Source organism: Lates calcarifer, linkage group LG5 (assembly GCF_001640805.2).
Source record: "Lates calcarifer isolate ASB-BC8 linkage group LG5, TLL_Latcal_v3, whole genome shotgun sequence".
In the NCBI taxonomy this organism is placed as follows: Eukaryota; Metazoa; Chordata; class Actinopteri; family Centropomidae; genus Lates; species Lates calcarifer.
The window spans coordinates 23,578,988-23,591,536 of record NC_066837.1 but is presented as its reverse complement, the minus strand read 5'-3'; the positions used below and the strand labels follow the sequence as shown (position 1 = coordinate 23,591,536).

At 41.8% G+C, this 12,549-nt stretch overlaps 1 protein-coding gene across 1 annotated transcript in view; it reads right to left on the bottom strand.

Moving 5' to 3' along the window:
• LOC108875693 (xylosyltransferase I) overlaps window positions 1-12,549 on the bottom strand; it is a 76,374-nt gene that overhangs the window by 7,784 nt on the left and 56,041 nt on the right. The window contains exons 8-9 of the mRNA XM_018664789.2: window positions 11,362-11,627; window positions 5,605-5,803 (exon numbers count right to left, since the gene is read on the bottom strand). Coding sequence (XP_018520305.1) covers window positions 5,605-5,803; window positions 11,362-11,627 — 465 coding nt within the window. The remainder of the gene's footprint in view (window positions 1-5,604; window positions 5,804-11,361; window positions 11,628-12,549) is intronic.

The following is a 12,549-nucleotide window of genomic DNA, read 5'->3' as shown; positions in this document are numbered from 1 at the left end:
GTCCTGCACATTTGAGTGAATTCGTCCACAGTTACAGGTATATCTTTAACACAGAATATAAGAGGCAGGCTGAGGAAGCTGTGTGACTAGACCCCAACCATATCCCCATGGGGGTGAAGATCAAATGCAACCTTGTTTGCTCTCTGAACAACATTTCAGAGCAATAGAAAGAGAGCTGTAAGGCGATGAACACCAGTATTCAGTATTTGTCCAAAACAGAAACTACAGTGGAGAAGATTATAACCTGACATCAGTGAAAAACCCCAAACAGAGGAAGACAGTGATTACATCCGACCACTGCCTCTTTGACGGTGGGGGTAGGGGTGGGGTGGTTAGGAGTCAAGGGAGGAAACCATAAAAATCAGCTTCCAAAGCTTCCACAAAAACTGGAAAAGCTGCATTCCCTCTGACAATTTTGAGATAAATAAACTGAATAAAAATGTAACAGATAATACCAAAGTCAAATATATCTTTGGTGAATTATGAGACACACAGTACAGTGCCTCTGGCTGCACAACGTGGAACCAGCTGCCAGCCTGTAACACACTGGAGGACTGCCAGTGGAACAATGAGCCAATTTAAGATTATTACATCTTGTAAGCTTACATAATTAACATTTAATGTTCACAAGTTTGCCAGTTTGTTTGTTTGACTGAAATGAGAATTACAGGTTATGTCCTTTAAACTGATTTGACAATAGAAGACTGGGCAAAGATTTATGACTTGAAATGAAATAAAAAAGAAAAAGAGAGAGAGAGAGAGAGAACAGTGTAATTATAAATTACAAGAACAGGAAAGGAACATAAGTACAATAGCTTTCAATGTGTTCATTGTGGTCAAAACTGTAACTGAAGAGGTGTGATCTGTGTGTGTGTTGGATTGCAGAGACTGCAAAACCGTGCGGTATTTAAAATGAGAGACGTGAGGCAATCGAGATTGATGGTGGAGACAGGGTGATAGAGGTAACACACACACACACACACGCACTGACAGTGAAAAATGTCTGGGGTGTTGGCAGAAATGTGAGAGGGATGGCGGCTTTAGGAAGCGCTCATCCTTACAATGGTAGCTGATTAACTCAGCCTCACCCGGCTGGACGATCAATGGCTGACTGGAACTGACTCTGTATTACATCCTTTGAGAATTGAGATTGCGATGTACAGTATAAATAGACACAACTTGCATAAATGAGACACATGGAGAGAGTGTGCGTGTGTGTGTCTTGGCCATCCATAAAAGACACCTCACTTTCATCTCAATTATTGGACTGACCTCTGCCATTTCTGCCCCTTGGACCTCAGCTCTTTTCTCTTTAAATTACTAATCAACTCTCTCTCTGGCACCTCTGTAGCTCATTACTTTATTTGAGGCTAACTGGCTGGTGCACATTACATCCCCAGTTGATTGGCAGCACTCTTGTTCTAAGCCCCAGAAAGAAATGAAGGGAGTATTGACAGAGGAATCTCACTGTAATCCACCTGGGAGAGAGCCTGCAGACCGCCGAGTAAAGTTGGGAGTTGTGAGAGGGAGATTCTGATAATGTTCACATGCTGCGGGTAGGAGGGGGACCGCCCCCCTAAGACTTGCTTCTGGTTCTTGCCCGTAGTTAATTTGGTAACATGCACCAACTAAGTGTAAACATAAATTATGCACAACTGGTGCAGCAGTCCAAGTTCCACTTTTTCCAACAGTCTCAGGCCAGACGAGTGGGCAGCTCCTACAGGCTCTCTGCACCAACACACACACACACACACACACACACACACACACACATATGGTATGTACTCACAGTTTAATAAGGTGCACACGCAACTTGTTGACTTGTTTGCCTCATGACCAAAGCTCAATCCCGTCCCCCGGTCACTACACTATAATACTGGGCAGAAGAAGGTAACATGCTACTATGCATTGACCTATTGTATATTTATGCAGACAGCTTTGGGTCCTTATGCCCACACAAACACAGTACCCAGCATTGTTTTCACATTAGCTAAACATTTTAACTACATTCACTAAGTTTAATGCTTTAAATATAGGATTTTTTTCTGTGGCTAAGGTATCAGTCTCTCACTGATTGAAGCTTGAGGTACGTCTGTGGGTAACAAAGGAAGCCAGGAGAAGCAAGGAATTCTTTCTTCCAGTATGAAAGTGGGTCAAACAGGGATTAACTTCTGGCCTATTTCAGCCTCAGCCTATAGTTTACAATGACCTCCACACTCAACCTGTCCCTTGCTGCTTCTACCCAATAAGCTTTGGCTTAAGACCAATACCCAATCAAGCCTTACGACTGCTCACCAAGTTGGAGGCTTATGACCTTCTCTCGCTTGTGGCTATACTTAGAAGAACATGCTTTTGTGGAACTAATGCTGATCTGGCAACCTCATCGTGTCCTCCACCCCTCATCCCTCCTTGTTTTCTATTGCTCCTGTTTTCTATATTGTCCTGGCAGTAACTCCCTTGTTTACTCACACTTTCCACTCACCAGAACTAATCATTCAGATTTTCCGTTCATCACCGTTAATTACTAATGACCACTGTTAACTTCAGCAGATTTAACCATCATTTATTCTCTGCTGTTGACCTGACAAACACAAGCGGGAACTCATACATCATTTCACTCTCATTACTGTTCTTCATATATGCCTCATAATTCATGTCTTTTAACCATATTTCTTGTTTCATCCTCGGCTCAATTCCCTATCTGACGTAATAGAAAACATAAAATGCTCCTATCTCATAATCGACCTCTATTCCATTTCTTCCTTCTGACCCTGTGACCCTGCAAACCTCTTCTCCACGTCACCCGGCTTGGCGGCACCCAAAGTCTGACACCTCCATTAAATAAGGCAGGTCAATTTGATCAGGCAGTGGAATGGACAGTCCCAGTCTGCATCTGGCCCTGATTAAAACCACAGGGAATGAATGCCCCTCAGAGCCTCTGTTCAGAGGCTTATTAGTGGCACTTTTTTTATGAAGGGTAATCAAACACAGGTGTTCAGCAGCAGCATCAGAGGACTCCCCCGGGGCAACGTTTACACTACTGAGGGACTGTGGGTAGGATGGATGGATGCTTGCTAATAAAGATACACTGTGGAGCGATGGATGAAGGAAGGGAGGGTGGAGCACAAAAACATTGTGCTAAAAAGGTAAAGAAACCATGTAGTAAAAGATGCAAGCTCAGAGTTGTGTGATGCATCAGAACAGACAAATAAATAGTTTGACAAATACAGTATATAGTATGGGAAATACATTTCATCTTGTCAAGAGTTAGATGAGAAGATTAATACCACTCTCATATCTGTAGACTCACCAGCTGGTTAGCTTAGCTTGACATAAAGGCTGGAAACAAGGGAAACAGCTAGCATGACTCTGTCTAAAGGTAGACTATATCTGCCTACTGACACTGCTAAAGCTCACTGATTAACATGTTCAGTCTTATTTAACGGAAGAAGAAGTGTAAAAATAACACATTGTGGTTTTATGGGTTTATACATGCTGCTGTTACTTCTATTTCCAGTTTTTGCACAAAGCTAAGCTAACGTGTTGCTTGTGGTATCTTCATTCTTCTCATCTAACTCTTGGCAAGAAAACAAAGATAACTGGTTATCAAGTCTGTCAGTAGTGTACCATGAACTAGAAGTAAGCTAACTGTACAGGACATAAATTTAGAATAAAATTAGAATAAATATTAGATGAGACATATAAAGGTGTGTGTGTGTCTGTGTGTGTTTAATTACAGTTATATTTTGGTGTCACACTGGCCACAGAAATGCTCCCCTGAAACTATCAACCTCTCTTCTAGGGTTAATATGAAGGCACATGGATGTCAGGCATTCTGTGTAAAGTATATTGATAAAACTGTACATTGAGGCTCAGCTCGAGTAATATCGTTTTTATATATAACATAAAAATAAAATTTTTTAGGCTTTCATTTTTCAGACTTGTTAGTCATAAATAAAAGACTGGTGGATACTCAAAATTGGGTAAAAAACAACAATAAATTCAAAACATATGGAAGCCTTATGAAATCTCACAGGCTGGATCTGGAGCCTGGGATTATACATGATATATGACTTTTTGTGAATATTTCACTGTATAAACAAAAGGGCTGGACAAAATTACAGAACACCTCATTGTATCTAATACAACAGTGCTGTAACAGATTTTTGAGGCTTAGTCAGACTATGTCAGGAAAATGTTGATTCCACTCTTTTGAGGTTTTAGTTTGTGAAGTTGTTGTATTGGGGTAAATTTGTGTTGCTGTCGTTGTCATCCCCTGTATATCCTTTACCACAATATACTTGTGTATATACATCGTGGTAGCACGAGGACTATAAACCATCAGTCACGGTCAGTCATTCTACTGTATTAGATTTATCCAATGCAGCGTAATATACCTCTCAATGTCAAATCTGACTTGAGGTGAAATACTAATTTTAACTGTGTAGGCTGTAAGTGGTCCTACACTAAATCATGCTGTAAAAAGGCCTATAAAGGCAGCTGGGAGGCAGCAGTAGAGGAGTGAAAAGTAAGACATATCTGTCTTCCTTTATATCTAAAGGAGGACAGGGAACCTATTGTTAAGCCAACCATATGGTTTATCTAGCAAACTCCAGTGTATAGCTTTAGTATAATGGGTCATATCTGCTAAATTGACAAAGAGCACAGAGCTACTGCAGCTACGTGCTGTCTTATTTAAGCCTTTTCTGCTCTTGTTTTGAATGACAGATGGACAGACTGACTGATTGACTGACAGCCACAGCACAGTGCCAGACAGTGAATGCTTTCTCAGGCTGAGCATCCAGATAAAAGCCACAGCTCACATCACTTCTCTGTCACTCACGGTTTCATAGTCTAGACACACAAACAGGGATCAGTAAGAGGAAGCTGCGCGGCGACTGGGCGTCCGGATGCTTTTGAGTTCACTCTGAGACCGCTGGAAAAAGGTCAAACAGGGTTAAGGTGTATGACTGTGCTCCACAGGTGCAAAACAAAGCAAACAAATTCATTCACAAATTTGTTGACATTTCTGCCTCCTACAAAGCATGATAAACCAGAGAAAAAGGTCAATTTACATTCACACAGTTAATTTTGTCCTTTTTAAAAAGACACTCTGCTGCTGTCACATCACAGCCGAGCAGTTGTATCCCAAACAGGCGTTGTGGTAAACAGAAACACAGATTAACATAACAAGACAATCAAGGGAAGCATTCCACTGTGAAGGTGAGAAGACGTTCTATTAGGAAACAACAAATAAGCAGCACATGAAGCGCTCATCCCTATAAACTTAGATGAATTCAATCAATTTACATTTTACAAGGCCATTACAGGCACCAGTTTAATTGTGTGGAGATGCACCGCTATGAGTCTTGGCAAGGTCGCCATAGCAATGAATATAAGGTCACCATGGCAATGAGCTGTATATCTCACCTCTAATTATATGCTGAAGAGCTGTGTTTTTCCTATGTGGTGCTTAGGGTGTTAATGGAACTCATTGCCTGACACTGGCAACCGCTGACTGATTATTTTGTGACTCATGCCACACAAGTGACTTCTTAATGTAAGAATAAATGCTACACCACACAAGCCAATATGCTGACTCACCTCCGCAAACTGCAACCTGCTGAATGTGCTGGTGGGAGGGGTGGTTAGCTTGAAGTTCTTCTTGGGCGCCACCCAGGTCTCCATGGTCTCCAGCTTGCTAGTGGCCAGGTTGGTGGCATGGTGCTTGACCAAGTAGCCCTGGAACTGGTCTGACTGGAAGTAGAGGTGCACTGACACCGGGTGGCCCATGGGGAAGTACCTGGCATAGCATAGAGAGAAGTGAGAATCCATTAGCAAAACCTGATAGCTGCTGACCTACCTGCTGTGCCGCTTTTCGGGGCCAACAGTGTAAGTGGAGAAGAATATCTAGATATCTGGGATAGCCTTGGACATGCTAATGTGGTTGGATGCTAATGTGTGCTTGCAGTGAAGGTTAGAGGAGAGTCAATGTGCTTTGTCAGTGTGTGATATGCTGGACATTAATTCAATGACCTTTAACAGAAAGCCAATTTGGTCAAAGATATGTGTTGAACATGCTGATAATTCCCATTAAGTATTGCTCACACTTGCGTAACAGAGGTTTTTAACTACATTTATGCTCCTACACGACCATTACAGTAGATCAAAGATGAGTAATGGGCTTGTGGACACTTAATTAAAAGTGCAAGTACCTTTGAAAACTTCTAAGTAAATAAATAACAAACTTCTTCCATGCTAATTAATGCTTTACAATGTGTTGGTTGCAACAACATGTGCTTTGGTTCTGAAGTGGAAGGGATGGTTAAAGAAGACACATGATGGTCGAGACCACTGCAGTCTGCGAGCTTCAGAAAATTACAGAATAGTCATGGGCTGTATTGGCAGGAGAATCAGATTAGTCAGACCTCAGAACACACACACAACGCACACGATCCAACTAAACACATTACAAGTCCGCCGAACAAAGTTGAACTAGGTCATCCAGTCAGCTGAAGCCGCATGAAGGTCTTGCCCCTCTGATTAGTCTGTTGTTTGTTTGTGTGTCGCTTCGTACGTGGCAGAGGGCCGGTCCTCAGGGCAGCCAGCCCGAGTGACTTCTGGAAAAACAAAAAGGGTGCCAGGGTGGGCACTGCCGGGGAACACTCCACAGCTGCTCTCTGCATACTCCCTCTCACCCAGATTTCTCATCCTCTGTCTCTTCTGCTTCCTTAAACTTGTCTTTATTCCTCCTCTTTTACATTTGCCATTGTGCGCACACACACACGGACACAGCTTAACACACACACACTGTCTCTCCCTGCTCCCCAGTGCACATGGCCTCATCAGTATTCCACTAAAGGACCAGGAGTCAACCCGTCCCAGTAAATGCTACCCTGACAAGCAGAACAGCAAATATTTACACCCACAAGGATAGCAGCGCACACTCCCACCTCCTCTGCTCCCCTTTCCCATGTCTTTCTCCCTTTCTCCTCCTCTCTGTTTTCCCACCTGCCTTTTCCTCTTTGCTCCTCTCCTCTCTTCTCCTTCTTTCATCCTGCTTTGTATCTTTGTCTCTCGGCTCTCATTCCCCCCTCCCTCCCTCCCTGCCCCTGTCTTTCCCAAAAGAGATGTGGTGTGGCTGCCAGTGTGAGAGGCAGTGAGAAGGGGCTGGGGCGTAGCCTGCACAGAAGCTCCATTCAGGCTTTTACTCCGCAGTCTCTCCAGTCAAGTCACAGCGGGTTTCTAAAAGAGCCAAATCCCTCTCTGTGGCCTTTTCCTCTCTTTTGCTTAAGTCTCACACTGAGGCTGACCCGTCCATCTGTTGGTGGCACATTTGAATTCTATGCATGCAAAATACACTTAGTTGTGAGTTCATTAGGTACACCCAGCTGAAGCTAATGCAGTCTAATACAGCAATCCTCCTTCATGACAGTTATAATGTTACAAAAAGTGTGAAACTTTCATGAATGGAGGCTTCATCGCAGGACTGTTGTATTAGACTGCATCAGTTTTAGTGAGGTGTTCCTGATAAACTGACTCATCTGCTGTGACTTGCTTTAGTCCTGAAAACAAAAACGTGATTGGTTTTAATTGCTTGGCTTCATCAGTAAAATTCCAGATCAGTAAAACATAAATAAGACAGCTCCAGGCAGGCCTTGTGTAGTCACGCCACACACATTGTGTATTTAATTATTAGGCCTATAAACCAGAGTGTGGCTGAATTAAGAGAAAATCACCAGGCTCATTTTAGTTTTTATTTCTCCTTTTTGTTCAGCCTAATCTGAGCAATGTCTCACTGCAGCCGTGTGACTCATTGCAGCTCATATACTTCATAAACTAGAATCATAGAGTTGCCTTGCAACACACTGAAGATTATTAGTGATGAAATAGAAATAGTGTATTATTCATGGCCTCCATCCAGTAATGCTGCAATGATCAATCTATGACAGAACACATCATAAACCAGGTATAACTAGTAGGGATGTCTGACACTGTGTGTTAAATTCTGTGGTCATATTAAGCCTAAGAAAAAGTAGACTTCAATATTTTATGACAGCACACAACATAACATAGATATGATGGGTTAAACCCAGTTTGGGCCTCTCATGTGTTACCATTACATTCAACTCACAGGGTTAAGCATCTGATTTTCTGAAAAGTAAATACCTGGAGGTAAAATAATGTTCTAATGTTTGAGAACCCCACAGGGTTGTTTACTGCTGTCTTGACGGTATGTCAAGAATTCCAAAAAAGTCCTCTAATATTCTGAATCAAAAAATGTTTGTTTGAGGAAAAAAATGTTTCTTAGGTTATGACTGTATTTCCCGATCCAAACTGTCTTTGTATAACAATAGAAAATAATAGAAACATAGTAACAAGTAACATTCAGAAATGGGTTAAAATGTTCACCTGTTATGTATTGTGTAGCTATTGTTATTGTGCAGCAAACATTTTCTAAATCCAGATGGCTTTAAGGATAAATACTTTCAGAACAGCCATAAGTGATCTTAAATAATGATGAAGATGATGTGAGATAATCAAAGATCAACAGGTAATTATTGTTTGACAAAATCAGGCACTTAGCTAAGTGACTTAGTGCTGCAACTAATTATTTTCATTGTTGATTAGTCTGCCATTTATGTTTTGAATATTTGATTCACTGTTGTGTCTACAAAATGCCAGAAAAGAGTGAAAAATGTTATATGTTTCCCATAGGTCTTGGTGACATCTTTTGATATCTTGTTTTGTCTGAAAATATAAATACAAATATTCAGTTTACGCTCATGTGTGATGCAGAAAAACATTAAGTCTTCATATTTTAGAAGTTAGACAGCAAATATTAATAATATAATAATATAAAAATCTGATTGGTTGCCAATTAATTTTGTGACTAATCACTGAAGCTCTAATGGTAATAAAGTACATGAGAGGCACAAACTGAGGGCTTATGTTAGGTAAGCTTACAGGTTTATTTTTCCCTAATGCTGTCATTGGAAATACATCCATCCATTATCTAGAACACTTTGAGTGTTGTTGGGAGGCCTGGAGCAAATCCCAGTGGACACAGCGTGAGAGGTGGGATACACCCTGGCAACATGTCCAGGCTTCACCTACAGTACGTCTGCCCTGTAGTAGACTGGGCTGACATAGGTGACAAACAACCATTCACACTCACATTCACACCTAACTTCACCTAACCTGCATGTCTTTAGACTATGGGAGGAAGCCAGAGTACCCAGAGAGAACCCACGCAGGCACAGGGAGAACATACAAACTCCAATTGGGGTTTGAACCTGGAACCTTCTTGCTGTGAGGTGAGTGTGGAAATATGTGTTGGAAGGTGAAAAAAATCAAATGTTGTACTACTTAGCACTTAGTACCATTAAGCAATATCTGCTTTTCACATGTTATGCTGTGCTATTGATCTTTTCAGAAAGTCTGTACTCAATTAGCTCCACCCCAAATAAAATATAGTGAAAAAACACTGAAACATTTTTCAAGGGAAACACTGATATGCACTAGAGGTGCAGCATTCAGACACGTCATAAACTTCATGACTGATGTGCAGTTTCCGTATAAGGACTACAGACCTGACCTGAACTTGACCCAAAAGTCTTAATACAACTCACACACATAAAGTGACACTTCATTCTCTGTGTATAGGTTAGATGGAAGAAATACACACACACACATATACACAGATGCGTCAACAGGATCGGTCTTAAATTACTTGGATAAACACTCAGATATACAAATCTTACACTACATGCACACATTCACACCAGTTCTCTGTGTTTCCTTGCTTTGTGACCTTTGACCTCCCAGCCATTTCAAATAGTTACAAGTAAACGTTAAAGACTGGGTATGCTTGTTTGCCCTAAGGAAATGCTTTTTCTCACAGACCTCATTTCCCAGCAGCGACAGAGATTTGGAGACCCCCACGTTCTGTCTCTCTTATGCATGCAAATACACACATATTCATACACACACACGTTTGAAGCTGCCTTTCCCCTGGTCTGCTCGTGCTCTCTCTTTTAACAGATGTAGCATATGAGTAGAAACAGCTGTAGCGGATAGGTGGTTTTGAGGTTTGACAGATGGAAACATGCTTCCTTTCTCTGCTTGGCTTTACCCACAGGACTCTACAGAACACCCACAATGCAGCAGGGTTTGGGTGGGTGGGTGCGGTGGTTGGACTAGATGCCCTGCTTAAGGGGAGTGAACCATCTCATCTGGCACAAGATGATTGGTTTTGTTTCCTGTTGCCTCCTCAGTGTCCTCTGTGACTGTGAGTGACACAGCTCTTGAAGACGTTATCAGTCAGTTTACCTGAGGATCTGTGAAACTTTCCTCAGTAGAACGATGTGAATTGGCAGCTTGGATGACTACCAACAAAAACTACAGCAGATCAGAGCACAGTGTGTCTTCATAACAGTTTTCCTTCATGCTGTGTTCTATTTAAATAGTGTTACCCTGTATCATGTAGGAAAAAGTCATCTTAATGTTTGTTGATGTCGTTAAGATGATCATAAAGATGTCATGTTAATGTATGTGTGTGTGTTTTTTCTGTTTTTTTTTTTTTTGCTATTGTAGGTGTTCTGTTTGGTTGTTTCATCTTTTTTTTCAAGGTGAGATGCTTTTTATGAGATGCATGGAGCTTTCTGTCACACAAATTAGTGATTTACACCTCCGCTTTCTGTTTTGAATCAGCATATTTAATTTGTCACTGTTTTTTAATCACTTTGCATCTGGGTTTCACTGCTGTGCAAATAAACTAAAGGAAAGCTAACCTGAAATGCCCCTCCACCAGATGCTACTGAAAACATATGCTGTCGAAATCCTTACAGAGGTACATCAAGCTGAAATGTTCCATTTGGCCATTCAACATAAAAGCATAGTGTGGTTTTTTCCTTTTCATTTTAACCACATATGTTAACAGCACTCTGGAATTCATACATTTCCACTAATAATACACTGGCTTGAAGGGACAGCTTTCAATGCTGTGGCCTATATAGCCTCATTATCTCAGGGATAAATTGACAGGGTGAGATATTGTGTTACAAAATGAAAAGCATTACCCAGAATTCTCAGCTGCTGATTGGAACTATTCATTGTTATCCTATTTCCATGACATGTGATCCCAGGCAGAGAGAATGTATTAACAGAGATACAAAAGATTTGTATATATGTTGTGGTTTCTCATGCTAACATGGGTGTGGGTGGCTTTTGAGAGCATAATCAAGCTGAAATGCACCTGCAGATGCAGGTGTGCTGCAGTGATGATGATGTGTGTGTGGACGTGGAAAGGAACAAAGAAGTATTTGCATAGGCGAATCTGTGCATGTTTACAAAACAAACCTGCAGCTGTGATCCTTGGGGTTTCCCTGCAGCGAGGCGGTGGCCCTGGCCAGGCCCAGGCGTGAGAAGGAGTGGTAGTATGTGAGCTGCGTGTCCGACAGGCTGGCCACGCCGTCCGGCTCATCATACATGTTCTCCCAGTATGAGCTGAGCGCCGGCGTCCCCTGGGGGAACGGTCCAAACAGGTAGGTGTCCAGCTGGTTCACTATCTCCTGGTTCACGCTGGCTTCAAACTTTCTGGCAAAGAAGGTGGGTCGCACCGTTTGCTGCAGAGGGAAAGGGAAGGGAGGCGGGAGGGCGGGGAACAGAGGAGCGAAGCAGGGAGGGATGAGATAAAAAGAAGAAAAAAAATGAGAAGATTAAGACATGGTGGTGTGCCAGGATGGCAGGGGAACAAATGTGATGTGTGAGATGTGTATGGAAGTGACGTGTGGGCAGAGGAGAATGTGAAGATAGAAGGTAGAGTAGAGGTGGTAGAAAGCAGCAGATAAAAAGGAGGTAAATCTTTTCTCTGTGGAGTAGTGAATGAATTATTACACACATTAAATCAAAATTACTCTCTCTTCAGTCTCTCTCTCTCCTTCTTTCACTTGCAGAACAAATGGTCTATCTGCATTAGGTCTATGTCAGTGGTTCCCAACCTGGGAGTCAGGACGCCCACAAGGCGTCGCAAGATAAATTTGAGGTGTCGTGAGGTGATTAAAAGAGCACTCCACTGATTTAGCGTTGCACTCCTGTGACAGTGTCTGACTGAAGATGGGCAGTTTAAATAAAAAGAGGCAACAGAACCAGAGATATCATCTTTTGTATTTCACGCCTTCTTCTTTGTCAAAATCTGGTGCCTACATTGCCCACAACTTCTTACTCCTTTTTTCAAGTGGCTTTCTTTTTTCAGACTTTCCTCTAATATTTGCATTGTTTTATTTTTCTTCCTTAAATTTTACTGGATAAATGTTCTTCTTCAGGGCTCTAAAATGATCTAACGGGGGAAATAAATTATCCGACACATCTGACATATGCAAGTAAACATTGCTTTCACAAGCCCAAAAGTTTGGGAGCCACTGCTCTTTGTGGTTCCCATGAGTCAATTAAACATTATTCCAGTGAGTCAACACAATGCACTCACTATAATATTTGAATTAACAAGGAAACTACCCATCTTAAATACCCTGTCTTACGGGAGGGGAA